We start from the raw sequence: 27,649 nt of genomic DNA, 5'->3' as shown, positions 1-27,649 counted from the left end.
ATATTCTGCTGGGAGCCGCCCAGAGTGGCTGGGGAAATCCGGCCAGATGGGCGAGGTATAAATAATAATTAAAATTATGCCAGCAAGCATCCTCAGTGTCTGGACCACCAGGAGGTTCACAGGAAGGTGCAACACTTGTGAAAGCGAAATAAGGTAAAAGAAAACAGAGAGCTCTTTTGCCAACTCTGTTCAATAGGAAAGCTCACTGCCCCGTCCCCCAATCCGGCCGAAGCCTGCAAAAGAAGAGTCCACACGCCAAGGCTGGGTTCTGACACCAGTGACCTTTAATGACTAGGAACCCACAGTGACGAAAAAGGAAAAAATAAAATAAAACCCCAGGACTAATAATTGTTAACATCTCACTGGAATTGGTAACGTTTTGGGCAAGGAATCTTGTTCTGTTTCTTTGCTCTTCCCTGTTTTGTCCTCGTCTTTCAATTCAACGCTTAAGAGTTGTCATCATAACTTAAAAGACTGTGTGTCGGCACCCTCGCTCGCGCCGGTGAAAACTTAAACAAGTATATAAAAATATGCCATTAAATCCGTATCGACAATCAAGACTCGAGGGCGTTATGTACAGAGGAGGTGATATATACCAATATTTACAGTAAGTCTTCGGCAGCCAAGGAGGTCAGTAAGAGAGTTAAACTTTGAGATGGGGAGGAGCGGTTGTCACTGGAAAGAGAGACTTGCTAGCACCAGCCTTTTCCGCTCCAAAGTCATTCTGTTTAAGGTGTTTTCCATGCAACCACAACAACAACAACCACAAGCGCAACACTGCAAAGGCAGACCGTGGAGGTTTTCAGAAATGCTTCCCCCATTACATCAGCCGCTATATTTGGTGATGATGTGGGAGCCACATTCCACAAATATCCAAATGTTCACTTTTCGGTACCCGGCCTGGGCTTCATTTCGTGTCAAGCCTCAGCCCAGGAAATCTATACGATGTCACAACCAAGTCCTGGGATATGTGAATCGTTTCGGAGGGGGAAATGCCACTGAACATGTGCAGAGCGCACGCCACTGAGCAACCACAGCATATTCTCAACACACAGGATTAAGGAGCAGGGAGGGCTTTTCATGGCGGATTGTGTGCTTCCCAGGAAGAGTGAAGCATCTTTGGAAATCAGGCTCCTATACCCAAGACCTGCACAAAATATATCTTCCTTTGTGGCGAAGCTAGCCATTGGGAAAGCAAAAAAACCTTTGCGCATAAGTTCTTTGCAGCAAGGTTGCGTACACGCACCAGGCCACACACATCACTGAGGACTAGAATCCGAATTCAGAACAGCTGCTTCCCGTAACAGGAACCAATTAATCAATATTTATATGCCTTTTAGGCACAAAGAACGAAAGGAGTTAGGAAGAGGAAGCGCCATTCATGGCAATGTACACTCGCCCTTGGTCAAACAGGCCTGGCAGGTTTGTGCTGCGGTGCTTCAGAAACCTGCACAACCTATTTGACCAGAGGCGAGAGCGGGATAAACGGAGCATGCGTGTATTAATGCCGTAAGCAAAGCTTCTCTATTGTGTATCCTTAGCCCCCAAAATACATTTCCAGTGCCATTTTGGATACACATAACAGGTTACGTCTGACGCAGGTTTCGTGATGTTCGTCAACAAAACAGTGCATCAGGAACACCCCTCAAAACTTATCGATGCCAGAGGTCCAGGAATGCACATTCCTTTTGGAGAAGATAGGGAATGTCTTCCCTTCCAAGCCACAGAGAAGCCTTCCCCACCACACTGCCCTCTAGATGTCTTGCAAATGTCAGCTGCTGGCAGTTATGACCCGGGTAAGGGGCCATGTTGAAGAAGCCTACCATAGGGCTATAAACAATTCCACCCCTTTGAGTGTTCAAATCTCAAAACAAGACGAAGGGAGATCCGTGAGCATTACGGCTCTTTTGAGAATGCAGGAAGTAAACTTGGTTTGTGTCAGGGTGGGTGAGTGTCATAACTGATTCTTGCATAGAAGTGCTGCCAAACTAACTTTGGGTATTTGGGGCATAGCTGTCAACTTTTCCCTTTTCTTGCGAGGAATCCTATTCGGAATAATGGAATTTCCCTTAAAAAAAGGGAAATGTTGACCGCTATGATTTGGGGGGGGGGGGGGGAGACGGGACTTGCTTATCGTTTGTTTCTGATGCTGAATCATCCATCCCATAATGACCAGGGGTCTATAGCAGGGTTTCCCAGATGTCAGAGAGCCGACTTACCTAGCCCCGTTGAATGGGGTGAGGCAGCTTTGGTGTAAGCATGCACACACGATCAAGCCGCAAGTTAAAAGCCGAAGAAGAGGAGGCTGGATCAGACCACAGGGACCAACGTGATGCCTGTGGGAAACATGCGATCAGGATTCGAACACAAGAGCAACTCTCCCCTCCTGTGGTTTCCAGCAACAGAAGCATTGATGCCTCCCACTGTGGCAGCAGAGCATGGCCACTGTGGCCAGAAGCCATTGAAAGCCCTCTGCTCCATGAATTTGTCCGATCCTTTTAAAGTTAGGTCCCACCCATCAGTTATGAGGTTCTTCCTTCCAGTCCTTTGTGACGGGTTTACATGGCAGTCACTAGTCAAACACAAAAGTCCTTAGTTTTGCAGCAGCCAAGAGGTTGCATGCCTACGGTAACCGAGAACATCCACAGGAGCTAATAACAGATGTCTACTTTTGTCTGTGGTAAAGAAGGCTGATCGCCGAAGAATGGATGCTTTTGAATTATGGTGCTGGAGGAGACTTTTGAGAGCCCCATGGACTGCAAGAAGATCAAACCTCTCCATTCTGAAGGAAATCAGCCCTGAGTGCTCACTGGAAGGACAGATCCTGAAGCTGAGGCTCCAAGACTTTGGCCACCGCATGAGAAGAGAAGACTCCCTGGAAAAGACCCTGATGTTGGGAAAGATGGAGGGCACAAGGAGAAGGGGACGACAGAGGATGTGATGGTTGACAGTGTTCTCGAAGCTACCAGCATGAGTTTGACCAAACTGCGAGAGGCAGTGGAAGACAGGAGGGCCTGGCGTGCTCTGGTCCAGGGGGTCACGAAGAGTCGGACACAACTAAACAACAACAAATCTGTGATCCTGTACCACAGCTAGCCCATAGGAGGTTGCCAGACTACAATTCCTGCCATCCGTCAACTTTGGCCTTGCTGCTTGGAGTTGTAGTCCAACAACATCTGCAGAGCATCACCTTGCCTACGCCTGCGCTGCCTTCCACACATGGGAGATTCTCAGCCTGGCCTCAGTAAGACAGGTTAGGGGGGACCCCTAAAACCCACACAGTCGTGCACCTGCTGGGGTGAACGCGAGTTGGCTTGTGAACAAGCACAAACCCAGGGGACTCGTGTGGACACACAGGGAACGTTCGTAACGCTAACCGGGACTTTGCATTTTGCACAGTCTATTTGGATCAGCAGAAGATGGAGAATGTGAACAAACGGATCAGAGATGTTTTGAACATTGCCTGGGGGATTTGCAAAGCTCCCACGTTCATTTTGCATACCACCTGGGCAATCTGCAGAGTCTCCAAGCGCAAAATGCTTAAGATTCTAACGCGAAGACTGAGCAACAGGCAAAATCTCCCCTTCCTCCATTGCACTCACACAGTATGACTTGACCCTAGCCCATGGAGTATTTCAAGCGTTCCACATACCCCATCTTCTTGTAATCATTACAACAACCCTGTAAGGCTGGTCAGTTTGTTGACCCCAAAGCTGAAGACGGAATGGCTGTCTGAGGCAAACTAGCGAGCTCAGGCAAGTGGCAAGACTGAATCGGGACTGCTTAATTTTCACAGACACATACCTATTTAAGGAAGGATTTTATATCTCTGTGTTCCATTTTGTCGATGGCAAGGTCATCATGAACACACTCAGTCTGTGACCTCCTAAATTCTATTTCTGGAATGCAAACAACTGTTCAGGGTCAGGCCCCTCCGTGACCTGTATATCCTGAACAGAATCCCTGTTCCAAAAACAGAGTTCCCATCCCTCCCGGTTTCAAAGAAAGGTATGGAAATGGGGATTGCAAAATTAAAGTACTGAGAATAGATGCAGGTTTAAAAGAGCGTTTTCCCTATTTCATGGAAACAGCTTCTGAATAAGAAGACATCAGATTATGTGCATTGTGTATTGCATTCTGCCAGGGTATGCAGATTAAAGCTTGCTCCTCATGACTCATTTCTGTAAGAGGTCTCGGCGCTCATCACGTGATCCAATGGAGACAAACAGCACCGAAAGAAATACACATAAAATCCAGGCTGAGTGGCTCTGAATCAAAAACTCAATTTTCTAAGTGCGCCAGTCCAGCCTATGGATTCCAAAACCTCCTAGGGGGAATTGAGCCATGAGAAGTGAACCAGGCAGAGGGCCTTCTCGGTGGTGGCGCCATCCCTGTGGAACGCCCTCCCATCACATGTCAAGGAAATAAGCAACTATCTGACTTTTAGAAGACTCTTGGAGGCAGCCCTGGATAGGGAAGTTTTTAATGCTTGATGTATGACTTACTGTTTTTATATTTTGTTGGAAGCTGCCCAGAGTAGCTGGGGAAACCAAGCCAGATGGGCGGGGTACATATTATATTATTATTATTATTATTATTATTATTATTATTATTATTATTATTATTGCAAAGCTGAGTGTCAAACCTTTACCATTTGGCTTCAAAATCTGAGTTCTGGTCTGAAATGTGGATTATGAAACTCAGTGTTATGATGTAAGTTGCCTTTGGTCTTTTTATAAAGTGGAGGGGTAAGGTGGAGGAATTTTAATTTTTGTACCTAATTCATCAGATATGAGGACTGGGTGAAATTTTCTATCTCTAAGACCTAATCTAAAACTCTTCAATCTAAACAAATATTTTCTTCTTCTTTGGCAATCGCTCGCACCTGAGTAAGATTGTCTTCCATGAACGCGATCTTAACAGTGAGTCCGTAAGTGACTGTGGAGGCCAATTCTGGATCCACATGTCCTTCCACAGTGGGGACATTGGTTTCCGGGCGGGAGTTGATCACAGTGTGGATTTACCAAATGTGTCTTCCTCCTTGCACATTTCTCCCTTGCGTCCTGAGTTCGAGTGTCTTCAAAGCCCATGACACCTTTGGTAAAGGCTGTTCTCCAACTGGAGCACTCGCAGACCAGTGTTCCCCAATTGTTGGTGTATATACTACATTTTTAAAGATTTGCCTTGAGACAGTCTTTAAACCTCTTTTGTTGACCACCAGTATTACACTTTCCATTTTTAAGTTCGGAATAGAGTAGTTGCTTTGGAAGACTATCATCAGGCATCCGCACATGACCAGTCCAATGAAGTTGATGTTGAAGAATCATTGCTTCGACACTGGTGATCTTTGCTTCTTCCAGTACACTGTTATTAGATCGCCTGTCTTCCCAAGTGATGTGTAAAATTTTTTGGAGACACAGTTGATGGAATCTTTCGAGGAGTTGGAGATAGCGTTTATAAGTGGTCCATGTTTCACAGGCATATAGTAAGTTTGGTAGTACAATTGCTTTGTAAAGAAGCATTTTGGTTACCCTGCGAATGTCCCGGTCCTCAAACACTCTGCACTTCCATCAGGAGAAAGCTGCACTCGCAGAGCTCAGGCGGTGCTGGATCCCAGCATCAATGTTGGCCCTTGTGGAAAGATAACTGCCCAGGTAGGAGAAGTGATTAACATTTCCCTAAGTTACACCACTGAGTTGGATTTCTGGCGCAGAAGAAATGTTGTTTTGTGTTTGCTGGTGCAGCACTTTGGTTTTTTGGATGTTGAGCAACAGACCAAGCTTTTCATAAGCTTCTGTGAAGATATTTAGGATGGTTTGGAGGTCAACCTCTGAATGTGCATACACTACGCTGTCATCAGCATACTGAAAAAATATGATGGAAATTACAGTAACCTTACTCTTTGCTTTCAGCCTACTCAGATTAAAGAGCTTCCCATCTGTACAATATATGATTTCTACTCCAGTGGGGAGTATTGCTTTGACAAAGTGTGGGGTCATGGCAATGAAAATAATAAATTGAGTTGGGGTGATAACAGAACCCTGTTTAACACCTGATCCCACTGTGAATGGTTCATTTTGAGAGCCATTGTTATCTGCGATTGTTGCTGTCATATTATCACGAAGGAGCAGAATGATGTTTACAAATTTATCTGGGCAGCTAATTTTCAGAAGTACAGTCCGCAGGGGACTACAATTTACAGTGTTGAAGGCCTTAGTCAGGTCAATAAACGCCATATACAGGGGTTGGTTTTGCTCTCTGCATTTTTCTTGATGCTGCCAAACACTGAAAATCATTTCTACCGTCCCCCTGGAAGGTCTAAAACTATTTTGGGATTCAGGAAGGGTAGGACTGATAATTCTGACATCCCTAAAGTCTGTTGGGAGCTCCTCTCTCTCCCAGATTTTTTCGATGAGCTTGTGAAGTTGTTGTGGAAGTTCAATTCCACCCACTTTGAAGACTTCAGCAGGTATCCCATCAGGTCTGCTGGCTTTGTTGTTTTTCATTTGGTTAATAGCCGTACACCACTCTCCCATTTTGGAGATACTGCAAGGTCATCTCTTAATTTGTTTTTGCGGAATTTGTGAGGGGACCTCAGCAGCTACAGGGGAGTTGCAGTTAAGGAGATGCTGGTAATATTCTTTCCAGTGCAGTGCAATAGCTTCTTTATTTTTTTGAAGTGTGGTACCGTCTGTGCGCTGCTCTGGTTCGCCAGAAGCGGCTTAGTCATTCTGGCCACATGACCCGGAAGCTGTACACCGGCTCCCTCGGCCAATAAAGCGAGATGAGCGCCGCAACCCCAGAGTCTGTCTCGACTGGACCTAATGGTCAGGGGTCCCTTTACCTTACCATCTGTTGAGCATAGGGGGCATATGCCATTATTTATTGGCCCATAGATGGTCTTTATGGCTTTAAAGAAACTCTGTGCATCGTGAGCATCAGCTAAGTGCTGGATCTCTTGAGCTTTTTTAACCCACCAGGTGTTCTTTAGTTCTGTGGTTCTTTGAACCTCAGCCTTCGCATTGGCATAGGTTTTTCCCCTCAGTGGCGCAGTTTCTATCTCTTTGCCAGATCTGAAAGGCCTTCCTTTTCTTGTCAAGAATGTGTTCAATCTCACTGTCTTTGTCATCAAACCAGTGCTGGGGTTTCTTAGTTTGGTATTTAATAGGTTGTTCACAGGCTGCAATAATGGATGTTTTTTAGTGTTCCTCAATGTTATCAGGGAACTCTGAAAGCAGACGGTCCTTTGGAAGCAATGCCGCTTAATAGGATCTTGAAGGGCTTGAGTGTTCATTTTGCACCTTAGTTTCCCTTCCTGAAGTCTGCATTGAGGTACAATCTTGATAGCCATCGTGGAGCATATTAATCGGTGATGTGTCCAGAAGTCATAGACACTCATTATGGCTCTGTTCACACATCTCGGCGATCTTCAGCTCAGACAACCACATAGTCTAAGAGGTGCCAGTGGTTCGGCCAAGGGTGCCTCCATAATGTTTTAAATTTGTCGAAAGTTTGTGTTGGCAATAACAAGGTTGTGCGCTGCACAGATAGTCAAAAGTTATATTCCGTTGTGGTTGCTGTTGCCAATTCCTTCTTTCCCAATAGTTTCAGGCCACAGATTGACATCTCGCCCAACTCTTGCATTAAAACAGGCAGAGGCAAACTCGACCCTCCAGATGTTTGGGACCACAACTCCCATGATTCCTAGCTAACAGGACCAGTGGTCAGGGATGATGGGAATTGTAGTCCCAAAACACCTGGAGAGCTGAGTTTGCTTATGCCTGCATTAAAATCACCCAGGAGGATAATTTTATCCTCCTTAGGCGTCTCTGATAGGATAGCATCCAGCTGAAAACAATTCTTTTCTTTAATGTCTTCATTGGCATCCAATCTCGGTGCATAAGAAACACTACGTATGTGTTTATAAGGAGACCTTATTCTTGGCTCGAGGTATCAGCTGTATTCCTGTCTTAGGGGAAATTGGGGGTACTGAGTGGAGACATGAGATGCTTCACCTTCACTTCAGAGGAGGAGACGCTGGTTTGACATCTTGCCACCTCAAAACCCTTTCCCCACCTTTGGCAATGCTCACAGGGAGGTGGTGTGGCTTCCATAATGCATGGCCTATTCATGGCCTATTCAATGCCAGCGGCCTCCCAATTCATTTTAAATCGACAACGCAACTGTGAACGCAACATGTGCCTCTGGTCAACCCGACAACCCCTGGATGTTTCAGACTTCCAACTCGCACCAGACCAATCAAGCGAAGTTTGGCAAAGGCGGGTTTAATGGGATCCCGAGTAAGAACTCTCGCCTCAGAGCATGAAGGCTGCAATCTCACACACACTTACCTGGGAGTAAGCACCACTGAAAGTCAGCGGGACGTACCTCTGAGTAAATACGCAGAGGACTGGGCAGCCGAGAGGTTCCTTGCAGGATCACGCAACGGTTCACCTCCTTCAGGAATCTTTGCAGGAAACCCGGCAACTGATGTGTCCCCAGAATACGTCCCATGGTCAGCTAGTGAAATGCAGCCCGCTTTCTCCCCAGCCCTCAACCATGTTCACAATGATGCTAGCGGGGATCTAACTTTGTTCAAGGTTTTAAGGACGGCCTTCAATCTGCCTGTGGAGACCTTTCGGTCTCTGAGGCAAATTTACCCCTCTCACAACGGAAGATTACGAGCTTGATTAAATTAAGCGCCACTAACAGTTCAACTCGCTGACTCCCTCCACAAACGGTAGCTAGGTTTTCTTTTTAAAAAACAAAAACAAAAAAACAACCACAACAAATAAATCATAAATACTGTACAAGGTAGAAGACCAGGGTGATGCAAACTCCTGCCCACCCATCCCCTGACAACATGGAGTACGGTAGCCCTGGTAACGGATGAGGCCTCTGTGGTGCGGCCCTGTGCGGGGTTGGTGGGGAATGCTGCTCAATATTGCACAATTATCCTGTCAAGATTCTTGTCTTTTGTCTCTGGTGCCCCTCACCCCCCATTAAGAACGGGCTTTCTCCATGCCCAATCTCTCTTCCCTTCCTTCTCAGCAGACACAAACTCCAGCCGCCATCTTGGGTAGCGACCATCATCAACACTGCAACCCGACACGTCTTCGAACACTGATGTGCAGGAACAACCCTGCGGTTATCACAACTGAGCCCAGACCCAGGGGTGTCTCTGACCGTGACAAGTGACCAAAACTGCTCTCCATCCCACCATCCCAATCTCTTTGGAAATTCCTCAGAAACATCATCAGTCCGCCTCCCTGTTCCCCTCCTTTCTGGAGCAGCTCCTCCTCCTAGCCGGCAATAAATAAAGGTAATTTATGCATGAACAGACACCCCCCACCCCACCCCCAAGTTATCTGGACGCTGGCGGTGGTGATGCCTCGCAGAAGTTGGCGAAACGATGGTGCGGAGTGTCTGGTTCTGGTGAGCAGTTCTTGCATGAATGAAAGGGTGGCATTGAGTGGAGAAGCTCTGCGTCCGTATCTGATGGAGGAAGACGAGGAGAAACCAAAAAGAGGGCGGAAAATGATCGTGTTCTGTGAGAACGGGGGAAAGTTGCCCTAGCCATCTGGACTCGGGGGCCTCAGCGGATGAAAACGGGAGACGCGGTGACATTCAACAACTCCTCGGCTGAGCTGGGCGCTTCTAACCAAGCAGAACACACACAGAGCAGAAAATCCTTTCCCAAGCAGGGCTGAATTCCTAAATGGTTTCTCTCTCTCTTAGTCCCATTTGAAGGGGGTTTGGCGCATCGGGGCGGCTGCACCTAATCTCTCGCTGAGCGCAACCCCTCCCACACACTCAAGACACAGCAGCAAGCGCGAGTCGTGCAACATGGATTTGCGTTCTGGAGGTTCCGCACGCGGCCCGTCCCGAGGCGCGCCGCTAACTCCGCGCGGCGGATCCAGAAAGGCGACCCTGTGCACAAGACATTCAGGGTGGGAGATGAGACACGGGGACGCGTCCGTGTGGGGACGGCGAGGACGGGACGCAATCTCTCTCTCCCTCCTTCTCTCCCTCCGGAGGGGTCCGCCCTGTTCCTCATCTCGCTCGTCAGACCCTCCAGAGGAGCAGGTGGTTTGTGCTATCATCCCTCCCCACGGTCTCGCTGCTGCTGGTGAGCCGGAAGTCCTCGTACCCGTCGCCGCCGCTAATGATGAGCATCTTGGACTTGGGGGGCCGGTGCCTCGTGGAGTCCCGTTTCTCCAAGTCGTTGGACTTTTCTGTACCTAGAAGCGGGGAGGAGAGTGAGTCATATTTCTTTCTGCACCTGCATAACCCAAATTCTGCAACCAGGACAAAGTATGCACCCTATGTAGATTTGTAAGCATGTATGCATAGATGTACAGTGGTACCTCGGGTTAAGAACTTAATTCGTTCCGGAGGTCCGTTCTTAACCTGAAACTGTTCTTAACCTGAAGCACCACTTTAGCTAATGGGGCCTCCTGCTGCTGCCGCCCTGCCACCGGAGCATGATTATCTAGTGCAGCCCCCTGCAATGCAGACGTCGCAGCTGGAGAATCCCTGACGGACAGCTTTCCTGCTCAAATGGAAAACCCGATGGTTATCTCACCCCAGGCTGCCCCTTCTGCCTCGTCTTACTCGAACCCACCTGGATCCCTGGGCAGGGGAAAGAGGATGTCGAAACCTTCCGGCAGCTCGATGGACGTGAGGAACCGGACGTGGCCTGTGTGTCCCTGGGAGAGGCCCACTGGGGATGGCGGGGTCTTCAAGGAGGCGGCGTTGGACATCATGGGCAGAGTCAGGACCACTCCAGCGCTGGTGCCGATCCACAGCAGGTCTTTGCAGGCCAGGATGGCGGTGATCCTCAAGCAGGCCGCCTTGTGCTGGCGGATGATGGCATCTGAGCCTGCAAATCCAAGGCAAGTGGTTTATGCAAGTCCTTAGATGGTTCTTTCCCCAACCTGGTTTGGACTACAACTCCCACCAGCCCACCCTGCCAGCACCGCCCACTGGGTAGCAACCATAGCTGTCAAGTTACAGATTTGAAAATAAGGGACCAGCAGCCTCAAGAATAAGGGACCAGCAGCCAAAATAAGGGATTTTACAAACACAGGTATGTTCAATTTCTGAGCCCCTCCGAGCCAAAGGCAGAAAACCCAGCCAGCAGCCAAACGAAGCCTCAAGCGGTGGTTCCCACAGCGCAGCAACCCGGCAAAGGGGATGCAGCAAGGAAAACCACCGTCACCTCTCTGCTGGGAAGTGCTGAGCAAAGGCAAGTCCCCAGGCAACGCGGCCAATTTGATCGGCACAAGGCATGCAAGCTCCACCCCCCAGTCGTTCTTAGACTCCTTATTGGGTGAGCAACGCAGCCAAGCAACAGATTGGAGCCTCCCTCCTCCCTGGCCGGCAAGGAGGGAGGGAGAGGAGCTGCTTCCTTTGAAACCCGGGAAATTTAAGGGACATCATCAATAAGGGACGACAGCGGGACACAGTGCTGGGATAAGGGACTTTCCCGCCAAATAAGGGACGGTTGACAGCTATGGTAGCAACATCCGCAGAGCACACAGGTTAGGAAAGGCCGCCTTAGACCAACTCAAGAGATGATTCTGTTTCTGAGATTGAGGCGGTCCTTGGCTTCCTGTGTTAGTAAAGCAGTTCTCCCCCATTCCCACCCACCTGACGTGACATTTTTCACCGTGTGTCAAGGTTGGTTCAGATACAGGCTGGGCACTCAAGATGCAAGATCAAGCAGAAAAGTTAACAGCCTGCAAGGGCAGGAATACCTCCTTTGCAGGACTGGCCCCTATGAAACAGTTGCTAGGACTGATGATCATTGCCTCCTATTTCCCCATGTCTCCTCCCCAGCCAGATGTTCTCCAAGCAGCCTTAAACTTCACTTCTGGTGGTGGGAACCTGTGCTATCTATCTCTATCTATCTATCTATCTATCTATCTATCTATCTATCTGCCTATCTGCACATCTGCACACACACACACACACAGAGTCATGCCTCGGGTTACAGACGCTTCAGGTTGCGTTTTTTCAGGTTATGGATGTGCCGAAACCTGGAAGTACCGGAACGGGTTACTTCCGGGTTTCGGCAGTCGAGCATGCGCAGAAGCGCCGAATCACAACCCGGGCATGCACAGACACAGCGCTGCGGGTTGTGTACGCTGCAGGTTGCGAATGTGCCTCCCACACGGATCACGTTCGCAACCCAAGCGTCCACTGTGTGTGTGTATATATATATGGTTTTTCAAATAACTTTTTTTACAATCACAAACATACAACACATGACATAAAAGCAAGATTCCAAGGAATCTCCTGGACTTCCCTCTTCCCCTTCGTGGGTCCTATTACTAATCATCTCCTCCTGCATCTTTTATAACAATCCAAATATTTTCAGACCTCCATTATATCCAAAACTCATCATTAAACTACGCTGCTGCTGCTGGAAACCTGCGCTCTTTGTTCTGCTACACACACAGCTCTCGGTGGCCTCGGATACAAGAGGGGATGGGAACTTATTGCAGTAGGAATGGCAAGCCCCTGGGATGCTTCTGCAGCCTCTGAATTTCATCAGCTGCGTCTGAACTTCTTTCTTCACTGGCTCTTCTTGCTCACCTAAGCCTGTTGCCATCCATTCCTCCTCTCCTTCCCACTCTGACTTGTCCTCTGTGTCCACCACCACTCCCTGGGCTCTGAGCCTTTCTCCTTTGAGGCTTTCCCTAGGGGGGTTCCTCATCCTCCAGCCTGTCCCTGACACCATACAACGGCAAAAGGAGTTGGGGAAAAGGGCTGTAGAGCATAGGCAAGGAAGAAGAGCCTACTGGATCAGGCCAACAGTCCACGTAACCCAGCATCTTGTTTTCACAGCGGCCAGCCAGATGGCAGTGGGAAACCAGAAAGCAGGATTCGATCTCAAGGGCCCTCTCCCCTGTCTTTATCTTGGCTATTAAGTCATCCAGGCAAACCTTTTGGCCTCCACGCACACCCCAACATACACACAACACCTCCATACACACCCCATACACACCTGCAATATGAGGTTGAATCCTGACAGGACAGAAGTACTGTTTTTGGGGGACAGGAGGCGGGTGGGTGTGGAGGAATCCCTGGTCCTGCATGGGGTAACTGTGCCCCTGAAGGACCAGGTGGGCAGCCTGGGAGCCATTTTGGACTCACAGCTATCCATGGAGGCGCAGGTCAATTCTGTGTCCAGGGCAGCTGTCTCCCAGCTCCATCTGGTACACAGGATGAGACCCTCCCTGCCCACAGACTGTCTCGCCAGAGTGGTGCATGCTCTGGTTATCTCCTGCTTGGACTACTGCAATGTGCTCTACGTGGGGCTACCTTCGAAGGTGATCCGGAAACTACAACTAATCCAGAATGCAGCAGCTAGACTGGTGACTGGGAGTGACCGCTGGGACCACATAACACCGGTCCTGAGAGATCTGCATTGGCTCCCAGTATGTTTCTGAGCACAGGTCAAAGTGTTTGTGCTGACGTTAAAAGCCCTAAACGGCCTCGGCCAATATATAGCATCTCTACCCACATTGTTCAGCCCGGACACTGAGGTCCAGCTCCAAGGGTTCCCTCTGGCGGTTCCCTCCCTGTGAGAAGCGAAGTCACAGGGAACCAGGCAGAGGGCCTTCTCGGTGGTGGCGCCAGCCCTGTGGAACGCCCTCCCATCAGATGTCAAGGAAATAAACACCTGACTTTTAGAAGACATCAGAAGGCAACCCTGTTTAGGTAAGTTTTTAATGTTTGATGTTTTATTGTATTTTTAATATTCTGTTGGGAGCCACCCAGAGTGGCTGGGGAAACCCACCCAGATGGGCGAGGTATAAAGAATAAAACTATTATTATTATTATTATTATTATTATTATTGACTCAAGGCGCCGACCCAAACCTCTGACCAACACGATCTTGAAGAAATATGTGACAATGACGCATGAAGGAGGCTCAAAGGTTTGGGTCATTGCAAAACAACCCCCCTGTCAAAAAAACTCCCCCATCCCCAATTCATCTGGTAGTTCTTATGCCCCAAGAGAAAGCAGGAGAGGGGCAACAGAATTCAATGGGGAGGGGGAAAGATTCCTTAGAATTCCCTGCTGGTTAGTGTAAGTGTTCTCATATTGCAGGTGTCTATGTTGGGGTGTTGTGCGTTATGTTGGGGGGTGCGTGGAGGCTGAAAGGTTTGCCCGGATGACTTACCCGTATTTTTTGCTCTATAAGACGCACCAGACCACAAGACGCACCTAGTTTTTGGAGGAGGAAAACAAGAAAAAAAATATTCTGAATCTCAGAAGCCAGAACAGCAAGAGGGATCGCTGCGCAGTGAAAGCAGCAATCCCTCTTGCTGTTCTGGCTTCTGTGACAGCTGCGCAGCCTGCATTCGTTCCATAAGACGCACACACATTTCCCCTTACTTTTTAGGAGGGGAAAAGTGAGTCTTATAGAACAAAAAATACGGTGCCTTGTACAGCCAAGATGAAGAGAGAAGCCCAAAGAACTATAGGAGGCAAAAATTCAAAATGATGCCAGGAGTACAGGAATGTTGTTTTACGAGGTTCCGTGCCCATCATGTTTCGGTGAGTCATCTTCTCCAGGCAAAGATGACACCGAGGACTAAATTAAGAATGTTAATGCAATAACCTTATGTAAGGTTTTTAATGCAGCGCTCTTAATATAGTTCCTGCGGTCATCTCACCTTTCCCTCCTGCAGAATGCGACAAGGCAAAACATGCTGGCCGTGCCATGTTATAAAATCAAATTATCCCCTTTTTTTGTTTTGCTGGATGGTTTTCTTCTCATCCTTTATGCTCCCCCCCCCCGCCCGAAATCTCAACCAGAGATTGGCTGACTACCACTTTAGTATCCTCAGAGATGCAAGGAGCTCAAAATGACCGCAGAAGGGGTTTCCCTTCCCACAATATCCCTGCGAGGTAGATCAGGATGGGAGACAGTGACTGCCTTAAGGTCACACGCTTCCATGGCTATGTGGGAATTGGAACCCAGGTCTGATTGCTCTAAGCCCAATGCTCTACTTAGCTCTCAGCTGCTACATTTTGTTTGCTACCCAGGAGATATTTTCACGAATGTACGGCATTTTGACTTCAACCCAGTTCAGTTTTTGGCTCCTATAACTCCCCCCCCCCCGAGTTTATTATAGACCAGTGTTTCCCAAACCTGGGTCTCCAGCCGTTTGGGGACTACAATTTCCATCATCCCTGACTACTGGTCCTGGTAGCTAGGGATGATGGGAGTTGCAGTCCAAAAAAGCAGCTGAAGACCCAAGTTTGGGGAACCCTGTTTTAGACACTTACCGCACCTTAAGAGCCAAAAATCTGTAGCTGAAAGGTACAACATCTACCTTGAAGCTATCTTGAAACCCTGCCCAGCCACTGCCAGTCAAAACAGACCAGGCGTCCCCAAGCTGGTGCCCTCCAGATGTTTTGGAAACTATAACTCCCGCCAGGAGTTGTAGTCTGAAGCATCTGCGGGGAGACCACTTTGGGAAAGGCTGAGCCAAAAGGACCAATGGTCTTATTCAATATAGGACAGTTTCTTATATTTCCACGCCTGGTGCTAGAGGGGGAAGGCAAAACCACGATTAGTAGAGGGGGTGGGGGTGGGGACCTAGCAGGATTTCCCCCCGACCATGAAAATGTCACCCTTAGTCGACCTCTGCCTGTGAGTGACATCCATCTCACCAGAGTCTTACAAAACTGGGCGCCTCTGAGTCATTCTCAGGTGTCGAGACAAGGCCGAATCGAATGCCTGGGAAGAGGCTGACTCTGGAGATGAAGGAATGCCATTCCATAGGGAGCCAGAGTCTGACTCTGGAGACGAGGAAATGCAGACAAAGCAGGAGTGGGTTAGTTTGACCCTCCTTCATCGAGAGTTCTCAGATAGAGCAGAACTCAGAAAGCTTGCAGGCAGAGGGAGGGGAGGAGATAGATGACATTGAGAGTGTTGCTATGCAACCAGGAGGGTGGTAGCGTTTGGAGGGATCTTCATTTGATAACCGGGGGGGGGGGGGGACACGACGACGTCTACCCACCTTATCCCTGAACCAGAAGACCTGAAAGGGTTAAAATGCAACAGAAGTACAAGAGAGGAAGGACTGGACTTTGGCGCCCTTCATGCTGTGAAAGGGACAGAGGCTCAGAGCGACCAACTCGTAGCAGAGAGCGGCAGGCACGGATGTAAATTGTAAACAAACATGCCCTAAAACTGCCAGAGACTCATTCATTCTGATCGGAGTGTGCTTGCCTGCCTGAGATCGTGACACCAGGACTTTCCAAAGCGCTGGGTCTCTCACCTGCCAACATCTTGTGGACCGGAGGCGTGACGTCCACTTCGGCCAGCTGGTCGTAGCTGGAAGGGTGGTAGAGCCTCACCTGGGCGCTGCCCTGAAGGGTGACCCAGACCCCGGCTGAGGAGCTCACCATACAGGTGAGGCTGCGGTTGCTGTCCTGCCCGACGTGAAAGGAGTGCTGGAGAAGAGAAGAGGTCAGGCTGAAGCCGTGTGGAACAGAGGGAATCCCTGACGCTCTGAACGGGGGACCACCTTTCCCAGGGTTTCCCCCCAGTGCAGAAACCTGACCTCAGATGGTGGCAGCTAGCGGGGAGTTGTGGTCCAGGGAATGGGGTCCCCCTTGAACCACTGCTTATCTCAAAGTGGTCCATGTTTGCTGTTTCACTGTGTTTTTTCTATTCTGTGGGAAGCCGCCCAAAGGGCAGCTGGGGCAACCCAGTGTCAGGGATTGGACTCAACAGGACGAGACTGAGGAGAAGGACTGGTGGGAATCACACACACTCATTTCTCCCGACGCTGCAGGAGAAGAGGGAGACAGTTTGATTTACAGCGGGGCTGTGAGGCGGTACTGAACAACATGGTGGATTTCTGGCTGAAACATCGGCTCTGGATCCATTCCAGTCCAGCTTCCGCTCTGGTCATGGGACCGAGACGGCTCTGGTCACCCTAACAGATGATCTCCACAGGCAGCTGGATCGAGGCAGGTCAGGGCTGCTGATTCTTTTAGACCTGTCAGCAGCCTTCGACATGGTCGATCACGAACTTCTGGACCACCACCTCGCCAACGTGGGGATCCAGGGCACACCCCTTCAATGGCTGCGCTCGTTTCTCTCTGGTCGGGGACAGAGGGTGGCGCTTGGGGGGGAACTGTTGTCGCACCACTTGGTGTGTGGAGTGCCACAGGGTGCGATACTCTCCCCAATGCTTTTCAGCATCTTTATGCGCCCCCTCGCCCAGCTTGTCCGGAGTTTTGGGCTGGGCTGCCATCAGTAGGCTGATGACACCCAACTCTATCTGTTGATGGATGGCCATCCTGACTCAGCCCCAGACACACTGATCAAATGTTTGGAAGCTGTGGCTGGATGGTTACACGGGAGCCGGCTGAAGTGAAATCCTTCAAAGACGATATGGGATTGGAGGGCCAACTCCCATCTCTTGCGGGGGCACAATTAGTGCCAGCACCGTCCATTAAGAGTTTGGGTGTAATCTCTGACACCTCCCTTTCCATGGAGGCGCAGATTACAGGCTATAACAAAGGTGGCATTTTTTCATCTCCGCCAAGCTAAGCAGTTGGCTCCTTACCTCTCTTGCCCTGACCTAGCCACTGTGATCCACATGACAGTCACCTCGTGTTTTACTGTAACTCACTCTATGTGGGGCTGCCCTTGAGACTGACCCAGAAACTCCAGCAGGTTCAGAATGCTGCAGCGAGACTCCTTACGGGGTCCTCGCTGCGGGATCACATTCACCCGGTGCTATACCAGCTGCACTGGCTCCTAGTGGAGTACAGGATCAGGTTCAAGGTGCTGGTTTTAACCTTTAAAGCCCTATACGGCCTAGGACCCTCGTACCTACGGGACCGCCTCTCCTGGTATGTGCTACGGAGGACTTTACGGTCTTCAAATAAAAACATATTGGAGATCTTGAGCCATAGGGAGGTTAGGCTGGCCTCAACCAGAGCCAGGGCTTTTTCGGTCGTGGCCCCGATCTGGTGGAATGCTCTGTCACAAGGGACTAGGGCCCTGTGGGACTTGACATTTTCTGGAGGGCCTGCAAGACGGAGCTGTTCCACTAGGCCTTTGGCCAAGGCACAGTCTGACCCTCTCCTTCTGTAAACCTCATAGAACTCTAACCCAATTGTCAGGGAACTGACATCGGAGCTAGAGGCGGAGGGAAGGCTCTCATATGATGCTGGAGAAGGGCCCAGCAGGGAGAGAGGCAGCTCCGCAGATGGGGAAGCAAATCAGTGCAACACCAGGGATATAGAGGGGCTGATGGGGGAATCGGCGAGAGGGCTCCAGGACTCTTCACCGGACACCAGCGGGGAGAGCACGGGTCCTCCGCTACCCACGCCCACCCTGCGCAGAAGACTTCCGTGCAGAGAGAGTAGGAGGAGACTGGGTGTCACACAACTTATATGTTGGAAAAGATTTAAGAAACGCCCACTGACGGATTCTGCTAGCGACTGAGGCAGCCACGAAGTGAAGGGCTGCCCAGACTGAAAGGTTTAGCAAGGCAACAAAGCCTGGAGAGGCGGCAACTTACGCACGAGCAACCCATACACATTACACCAATGGTTGTCATTAATTCGATTCTGAATTGATTTTAAAATGTATTTTACTTAATTGACTGTGTGATTTTATGTACACTGTGCTATGTTTACTTGTTGTTAGCCACTCTGAGCCCGGCTTTGGCCGGGGAGGGTGGGATACAAATAAAAAATTATTTTTATTATTTATTATTGAGGTCACAGCGCAGAGATAGACAAACAAAGGAGTTGGGACGTGTTAGAAGAAAGTGGGTGGGTGGGAATCGTGACAGGGCAGCCAGCTGACACGTTGTCACTGGAGAGTATTTCTGAACCCCCTTCTCCCAGAATTTGGTGTAAATTAAGGGGTGCAGGAACAATGGAAGCAGAGACTTTTGGCTACAAACAGCCACCGTAAGGGGGCCCGTTGTTGTTAGGAATGTGGGAGGAGGAGCCCAGTTTGGAGCAACACCATGTTGCGTTCTTTTGTCGCTCCCTTATAGGATTGAAAAAAACTAATTAAAAACGACTCTCCTTGTTCCCTCCATACCTCCTGTTGCAACGAAGATGTGCTAAGGACGACGACACGGTTCTGGCATCCGCACCAAAGTTTGCCACCCACGGCCACCATTTTGGTCACAGGGCTGCCGGGAGAACCCAGAGAGAGGGATTTGGAGTTCCGAGAGTCCCAAAAGCGTCCTGGAAAATAGAGAGAGAGAAGGGAGAAGGGGAAATAAGATGTCAGAGGTTTCTCTTCTCCTTCACAGAATTCAAACATGCCGGAAAATAAGGTGAGAACGGAGGGTACCGAGATTCTAAAGGAGCAGAAAAGACTTTTCATGTATGGAAGGGATGCTGTTAGCCCAGAGATGGAAAGAAGATAAAGTCCCTACCAGAGAGGAATGGCAAATTAAGCTGTTGGACTACGCCAAAATGGCAAAACTGACCGGAAGGCTCGGGGACCAAGACGACAAAAGTTCCAAGAAAGAATGGGAAATATTTATAATTCATTTAAGAAACCACTGTAGGCAAATGAAAACATTAGCAGGATTTTAACAAATACGTTGGATAATATGGATTGACTTAAAATATGGAGGATGGAATAATATGCAGCTGAAAATGATGACAATAGGACACATGCAGGGGATGGTGGGAAGTCTAGAGCTTCAGAGAAATCTCTTAATGTGGGTATTTACTTGGTATTGTTGTCACTCTACACTTTTAAAAGCAAATAAAAATTATTTATTTTTTTAAAAAAGAGAATGGAGTGTCATAAAACAGAAAACTAGCGTGCCAGGGAGAAAGATGCCATTTCGCCTCTTCACCTGCTACGTTGGTTTTCCATCTGAAAGTTTGTGGCATAGAGGGGTGTTCCAAAATGTGATTATCCCACCCAGTCCGGTCTACTGGATCATTCTAAAGCAGGGTTTGGCAACCCATTGCCCATGGGCGCCAGGGTGCCCTTGGAAGCTTCTACAGGAGCCCCCGACTCCAAGCTTTCATTTCATTTTATTTTTAAAAGTAAGTCTCTAGCAGCCCTCCTGGAAATAAAGCTACGGTTCAAAATATGTGTAGTGGTTTGGAGTTACTCGTGCGTAAATTGTCCCCGTAGGGGGCTTAATTGCCTTGGTTAAACCGTCCTGACTGCACAGCCCATCTCAGCGTGGCTGCCTCAGTCGCTAGCAGAATCTGTCTGTGGGCGTTTCTTAAACCTTTGCCAGCATAAAAGCTGCTTGACACCCAATCGTCTCCGCCTCTCATTGCGTGGAAGTCTCCTGCGCAGGGAGGGCGTGGGTAGTGGAGGACCAGTGCTCTCCTCACTGACTTCCAAGGAAGAATCCCGGAGCCCTTTCCCCTCTTCCCCCATTTGCTCTCCTGGATCCTTGGTGTTACGCTGATTTCCTTCCCCCTCTATCAAGCTGCGTCTCCCCCTTGTGCTGGTACCTTCTCCTGCGGAATCGGAGAGCCTCTCCTTCTCCTGTTGCTCCGATGTCAGTTTCCTGACAATATGTATGTACCTTCCAGGCGTTTTCTGTGAAATGGGAGCGAGTGACCACCTTGTGTATTTTTCCTGGTGCTGAGGAATGCTCCCTGTTGCTATGAGACAGCAACAGTGTGTCTGGGGATGGGCTACTCCCACCAAGCACCGCTATAAGCTCCAGCGAGCATTCGCACAAAGGTTTTTAAACCTTTTGTCACTGCTTGCTCCCTAAACCTGTGACTTTCAAGGCCCAGAGGGTCGCAGCAACTGAGTGCTCCTCCTATGCAGCCATGTGGCCAGGTACCGTATTTTTCGCTCCATAAGACGACCTGACCATAAGAAGCACCTACCGTATTTTTTGCTCTATATGACTAACTTTTTCCCTTCTAAAAAGTAAGGGGAACGTGTGTGCGTCTTATGGAGCGAATGCAGGCTGTGCAGCTATCCCAGAAGCCAGAACAGCAAGAGGGGTTGCTGCTTTCACTGCGCAGCAATCCCTCTTGCTGTTCTGGCTTCTGAGATTCAGAATATTTTTTTTCTTGTTTTCCTCGGTGCGTCTTGTGGTCTGGTGCGTCTTATAGAGCAAAAAATACGGTAGTTTTTAGAGGGGGGATGCAAGAAAAAAATATTCTTTAAAGGGAGCGCTGAGCAGAAGCAGTATACATCCCAGGCTCTGCTCAGCGCTCCCTTTCACAAGTCGTCATGGGCTGCCCTTCTCCCTCCTCGGGGAAAAGCCCCCAAGAGCTGCACACACGCTCCACGCGGCTCGTGTAAGGGAGCGCGGCTCTTGGGGGCTTTCCCATGAGGTGGGGGAAGGGACAGAAGGGCTGAAGGAGCGTCTCCACCCCCATCGTTCTACCCGGACACTGAGGTCCAGCACCGAGGGCCTTCTGGCAGTTCCCTCACTGCGAGAAGCCAAGTTACAGGGAACCAGGCAGAGGGCCTTCTCGGTAGTGGCGCCCTCCCTGTGGAACGCCCTCCCACCAGATGTCAAAGAGAACAACAACTACCAGACTTTTTGAAGACATCTGAAGTCAGCCCTGTTTAGGGAAGCTTTTAATGTTTGATGTATTATAGTATTTTAATATTCTTTTGGAAACCGCCCAGAGTGGCTGGGGAAGCCCAGCCAGATGGGCGGGGTATAAATAAATTATTATTATTATTATTATTATTATTATTATTATTATTATTATTATTATTATTAAGCCAGAAGCTAGAACAACAAGAGGGAGCGCTGCGCAGCGATCCCTCTCGCTGTTCTGGCTTCTGGGATAGCCGCGCAGCCTACATTCGCTCCGTAAGACACACACACATTTCCCCTTACTTTTTAGGAGGGAAAAAGTGCGTCTTATGGAGCGAAAAATACGGTGTTTTGCTGCAGCCGCCCATGTTTCCAGCATGAGAGCCTTCCTGAAAGCATCTTCATGGTCAAATAACTCACCGGCTTCTCTCTGGTAGGCAACGAGCTCTCCGTTCGCCAGCGATACAAACACCTGGTTATCTAGATACCTGTGGGGGAAAAGCAATGGGCTTTACAACGTAAGCTGGAAATCAAATGAGTGGCATAATAATAATAATATTTTTTTATTTATATCCCGCCCTTCCCGGTTGAAAAACCGGGCTCAGGGCGGCTAACAACAAATTTAAAACACTTAATTGTAAAAGCGGCATAAAATACAGTATAAAAACATGAATAGCAATAAAATTCAAAGTTCAGAATTCCATCTAATAGAGCATTAGATAATCCCCAGGGCTAGCTGGCTGAATTAGTCCTACTTGGGCCAGCGAGGAGCCCAGGGGAGAATTAGCTGTGGGGTCTCAGAGTGGGTGATCTTCATAAAAGGGGAGGGGGAGGGAAGAGAAGGGAAATAAAAGATCAGGCTGAATTCAAATTAAAGGCCAGGCGGAATAGCTCTGTCTTACAGACTCAACGGAAGGAGGTTAAATCCTGAAGGGCCCTGGTCTCATGAGACAGGGCATTCCACCAGGCCGGAGCCATCACTGAGAAGGCCCTGGCCCTGGTGGAGGATAGTCTGACTTCCTTAGGGCCCGGGACCTCTAAACTATGGTTATTCATGGACCTTAAGGTCCTCTGTGAGCTAAGCAAAACTCAGGAACACCCATGTCCATACTGATACAGCAACTCCTTATTTAATCATGAATGGCGATTAATATTGGGGGGGGACACACCTTTTTGCTTAAAAGTATTAATTTCCCATGTGAACTAACTGATTCAGAGCTTGGTCATTCTGAGATCCGGGAGCAAATGCCATCACAAATGTTTTCCACCCATCTCCGTTTGATGCTAGAGGGAGGAGGGCGAGATTGCCCTGGGATAGATGCTTCCTCATCTCCATCACTTTAACTTTAGCAGCTGCTTAGTTCTGCAGAAGTAAATACCGTATTGGCCCAGATATAAGCCGCACCTGAATATAAGCCTCACCTTTAAAATTCAAAGGGGAAAAAGAAAAGAAAAAGACAATACCCGAATATAAGTCGCTCCCTTAAAATTCCACAGGCATTCACACCTGTTCCGTCTTACCATATGTCTGTTTTAGCAGCAATATCGTAAAAGCCGATTTTTGTAAGGTCACAAATTTAAGCAGCGCTTTAACTTTTCACAGTCGGAATTTGGGGGGAAAGTGAGGCTTATATTCAGGCCAATACGGTACAATATGTACTTCTTGGTACGATTAACTCAGCAGCAAAGTCACATGACGGTGAACAGGAAGGCCAAGACCTTAGCAAGACCTGCATCTGGGCTGAACTCCTTCATCTTGAAGGTGAGGGCTCACACGACTAAATACGGACATCCTCATTTCCTGCTTTTTAAAAATAATTTGTTCTGGTTTTTGCTAGTCGAGGGTGGAGCAAGGACCCTGAAACCCCCATTGACTCACTACTGAAAATTGTATTCAGCCACTTTTGGATTTTGCAATTTAAGCAAACCGTTAAGCAAACACAATTTTTCAGCCCTGTGGTCTAAAAAGGTGCTTTAAAATGAAAGCTGGGTTTCTCAAGAAGCTGGATTCTGTGCTCACATATCATACATTCTGCATTTCAGTACACCCTGCGTGAAGCTCCACTTACAGAATGCACGTCACAGAGGCTGAATGTTGCATCTTCATGCTATTCTTCCTGTTTCGGATGTTGTCCGAGGACTGGTAGACATGGATGCTGCAAATCAAAGAGAATGGAAGCAGGAATGAGACTCTGGATGGTTTGTAGGGAGGGAAAACAGTGCTTTGCTGACCTAGCAAACTAATGCCAGTGTACTGGAAGAAGCAAAGATCACCAGTGTCAAAGCGATGATTCTTCAACATCAACTTCGTTGGGCTGGTCATGTTGTGCGGATGCCTGATGATTGTCTTCCAAAGCAACTACTCTATTCCAAACTTAAAAATGGGAAGCGTAATGCTGGTGGTCAATGAAAAAGGTTTAAAGACTCTCTCAAGGCAAATCTTTAAAAATGTCGTATAAACGCCAACAATTGGGAAACATTTGCCTGCGAGCGCTCCAGATGGAGAACAGCCTTTCCCAAAGGTGTCATGGGCTTTGAAGACACTCGAACTCAAGATGCAAGGGAGAAACGTGCTAGGAGGAAGGCACGCTTGGCAAATCCACACCGTGATCAACTCCCGCCTGGAAACCAATGTCCCCTCTATGGAAGGACGTGAGGATCCAGAATTGGCCTCCACAGCCACTTATGGACTCACTGTTAAAACCGTGTTCATGGAAGTCAATCTTAATCGGCTACAAGAAGACTCTGCTTTTGAAATATAAATTCCTGGAATCTAGCCTCCCTTGGCTGCAGGACTGTGGCCAAAGAGATCTTATGGATTTGCCAAAGACACAGCACTGACTTTCAATATTCGATGACAGATCCTTCCCACTCTGTGTTAGAACACCATTCGACATTCCATGACATCACAGCAGCCAAACCAGTAGCTAAGGGAGCTTGCCGAGAGCTGACAAGTTTTAGCTTGTTATATAGGGAGAACTGGCCACTGGCCCCATCACCTGCTGGCAAATAGAAGGGGAAGAAATGGAGGCAGTGAGGGATTTTACTTTCTTGGGCTCCATGATCACTGCAGATGGTAACAGCAGTCACGAAATTAAAAGACGCCTGCTTCTTGGGAGAAAAGCAATGACAAACCTAGACAGCATCTTAAAAAGGTCCGTCTAGTTAAAGCTCTGGTTTTCCCAGTAGTGATGTATGGAAGTGAGAGCTGGACCAAAAAGAAGGCTGATCGCCGAAGAATTGACGCTTTTGAATTATGGTGCGGGAGGAGACTCTTGAGAGTCCCATGGACTGCAAGAAGATCAAACCTCTCCATTCTGAAGGAAATCAGCCCTGAGTGCTCCCTGGAAGGACAGATCCTGAAGCTGAGGCTCCAAGACTTTGGCCACCGCATGAGAAGAGAAGACTCCCTGGAAAAGACCCTGATGTTGGGAAAGATGGAGGGCACAAGGAGAAGGGGACGACAGAGGACGAGATGGTGGGACAGTGTTCTTGAAGCTCCCAGCATGAGTTTGAACAAACTGCGGGAGGCAGTGGAAGACAGGAGTGCCTGGCATGCTCTGGTCCATGGGGTCACAAGAGTCGGACATGACTAAACAACAACAAAATAGGGAGAAAGAAAAAGTCTAAATAATTTCAAGGCGCAGTCTGCCTACCAGCCATCCTCTGTCCCCAGCCACATGGAACTCTGATAGGCCTCTGGGTCGATGCTCAACAGGTCCTCCAGGCTGCCTCTGGTGAATGACCCTCGACTTGACCGCCTCAATGCCCGGCCGTCCATGGGGCTGTCGCTGTTCTGGGCGAAAGTGGTGGCAATGGGAAGGAAGCCGGCAGGGTCTTGCTCCTCTTCCGAGCTGGTTGTCTCGGCCGTTGCGTCTTTAGAGCTCGGGATCTCCTCATCTGGCAAACGAGAGGCGAAGGGAACTAGCAAGGAACCTTCAAAGTCAAGGAAGGCCCCTGGCTTGGTCATTGAAACATAACAGTTCATTTTCAGTTCTAAACCCAATTTATTTGTCAGCTTTGCTACCAAATGCACATCTAATCTAGACTGTTAGTACAGTGGTACCTCAGGTTACATACGCTTCAGGTTATAGACTCCGCTAACCCAGATATAGTGCTTCAGGTTAAGAACTTTGCTTCAGGATGAGAACAGAAATCGGGCTCTGGCGGCGCAGCGGCAGCAGGAGGTCCCATTAGCTAAAGTGGTGCTTCAGGTTAAGAACAGTTTCAGGTTAAGAACAGACCTCCGGAACGAATTAAGTACTTAACCTGAGGTACCACTCTATTTAGTTAAGCTGGAGCTATGTTGGAGGAATTTCTCTCTTTCTTTACCAATTATTTTTTATTGCTTTTCCACAATTCTTAACAAATTGTGTTCCAAATTAATACAAATTTAAAAACTGACTTCCCAAGCCCCAGGTGACCCCTCTATTTTCTTCCCTCCTTTGCCGCTCCCAGTATAACAACATTTCTAATTTGCATTTCAAAATCTCATCGCTTTTCCCTATGCATCACCTGTCAATTACCAATTTCTGCTATGACTTTTATACCCTATTTTTCGCGCCATAGGGCGCACCGGACTATAGGGCGCAGCTAGTTTTTAGGGGGGGGGGATTCAAGAAAAAAAATATTATTTAGGCTCTGCTCAGCGCTCCCTTTCACAGTCCACATGGAATGTGTGTGCGGCTCTTGGGGGCTTTTCCCCGAGGAGGGAGAAGGGCAGCCAGTCAGTGATGGGCTGCTGTAAGGGTTGGGAGTTACTCGTGCGTAAACCTTCCCGTTTGGAAGCTTGGTTGCATAGGTTAAACCGTCTTGACTGCACAGCCCATCTTAGCGTGGCTGCCTCAGTCGCTAGCAGAATCTGTCTGTGGGCGTTTCTTAAACCTTTGCCAGCATAAAAGCTGCTTGACACCCAATCGTCTCCGCCTCTCATTGCGCGGAAGTCTCCTGCGCAGGGTGGGCGTGGGTAGTGGAGGACCAGTGCTCTCCTCACTGACTTCCAAGGAAGAATCCCGGAGCCCTTCCACCTCCTCTGCCATTTGCTCTCCTGGATCCTTGGTGTTACACTGATTTCCTTCCCCCTCTATCAAGCTACGTCTCCCCCTTGTGCTGGTACCTTCCCCTGCAGAATCAGAGAGCCTCTCCTTCTCCCGTTGCTCTGATGTCAGTTCCCTGACAGCTGCCCTTCTCCCTCCTCGGGGAAAAGCCCCCAAGAGCACTTCCCCAGGGCAGTGGGATGAAGGCTCGCTGCTGCCCTGCGGAGGCTTCGCGGGCTACCCCAGAGCTGCTCAGGAGCTTATCGGGGCTGGCGGGGAAAGCCCGGGCTTCACCCACCAGCCCCGACAAGCTCTGGGAGTATTCCCCACCTCCCGCAGAAGCCGTGTGCTTTTTAAAGGGGCTACACGGCTTCTACTGGCTTTTCTAGGAGATGGGGGAATTCTCCCACCTCCCGCAGAAGCCCACAGATAGTGTGTTTTAGGGGGCAACCCTAAAACCCTCCGTCCACACTCCTGGAGGAGGTCGGAATTGGGTGGGGGTCTTCCTCCACTCAGCTCTGCTGCCATGAAAGACCCTGCTGAGCCCACTGAAGGCGAGGGCTGTTTGGGGAGCCACCACCAACAGGTTCCTGTCAATAGAGGGCAGAACGAGGCTCTGGGAACAAGGCCTTTTAGGGTGGGGTGACAAGCAAGGGCCGGGATCCGGGGAGCCCAATCGTGGAGCTGGCAAACAGAGCTCCTGCTCTGACTGGCAGCAGCCAGCAAGGCTTCATAAGCTGGGGGAGGGCTGCTTTATTAAAGAGAGCTCGTACTGTTGTTGCTGCGCGGTGCCATTGTTTATTTTGCGGCAAGCTGCACCGAGGAGCCTATTGCACCGAATTGACGGCATATTCCGAAAGAAGAAAAGGAAAATAATAATAATAACAGCAACAACTAACATTTAGTGGGAGGCTCTCATTTTGCTTGGAAGATGTCGTATTATTTTCCATGTAAAAGAAACACTGATTGCCATTCCTGAACTTGCGAGCTGAACAAGCAATAGCAGCTCCCGTGTAAAACAATTGCAGGGACATTTACAGCCTTCTGAAAACGTCTGTTTCT

The 27,649-nt window shown here is 49.0% G+C and overlaps 1 protein-coding gene and 1 long non-coding RNA gene across 4 annotated transcripts in view; both read right to left on the bottom strand.

The window, feature by feature from the left end:
• Positions 1 to 262: 262 nt before the first annotated feature.
• LOC310705462 overlaps positions 263 to 27,649 on the bottom strand; it is a 295,970-nt gene continuing 268,583 nt past the window's right edge. Inside the window, exon 2 of the long non-coding RNA XR_014525308.1 lies at positions 263 to 1,927. This is a non-coding gene — a long non-coding RNA (uncharacterized lncRNA). The remainder of the gene's footprint in view (positions 1,928 to 27,649) is intronic.
• Positions 263 to 27,649, bottom strand: part of ARHGEF17 (Rho guanine nucleotide exchange factor 17) — a 198,674-nt gene continuing 171,287 nt past the window's right edge. Inside the window, exons 15-22 of one of the 3 annotated variants that reach the window (XR_014525147.1) lie at positions 25,208 to 25,451; positions 23,621 to 23,707; positions 21,972 to 22,039; positions 19,100 to 19,248; positions 16,305 to 16,479; positions 10,625 to 10,882; positions 6,850 to 10,241; positions 263 to 6,661 (exon numbers count right to left, since the gene is read on the bottom strand). Coding sequence is in view for 1 of the 3 variants with exons in the window: in XM_083499151.1 (XP_083355277.1) it covers positions 10,066 to 10,241; positions 10,625 to 10,882; positions 16,305 to 16,479; positions 19,100 to 19,248; positions 21,972 to 22,039; positions 23,621 to 23,707; positions 25,208 to 25,451 (1,157 nt within the window). In the remaining 2 variants the exon portion in view is untranslated. Of the gene's footprint in view, positions 10,242 to 10,624; positions 10,883 to 16,304; positions 16,480 to 19,099; positions 19,249 to 21,971; positions 22,040 to 23,620; positions 23,708 to 25,207; positions 25,452 to 27,649 lie in introns of all 3 variants that reach the window. The other 2 variants (XR_014525148.1, XM_083499151.1) reach the window with 2 other exon arrangements.

The sequence above is a fragment of the Podarcis liolepis genome (assembly GCF_965112155.1).
Source record: "Podarcis liolepis genome assembly, chromosome: 4".
Taxonomy (NCBI): Eukaryota; Metazoa; Chordata; class Lepidosauria; order Squamata; family Lacertidae; genus Podarcis; species Podarcis liolepis.
This window is presented reverse-complemented; position numbering and strand designations above follow the sequence as displayed.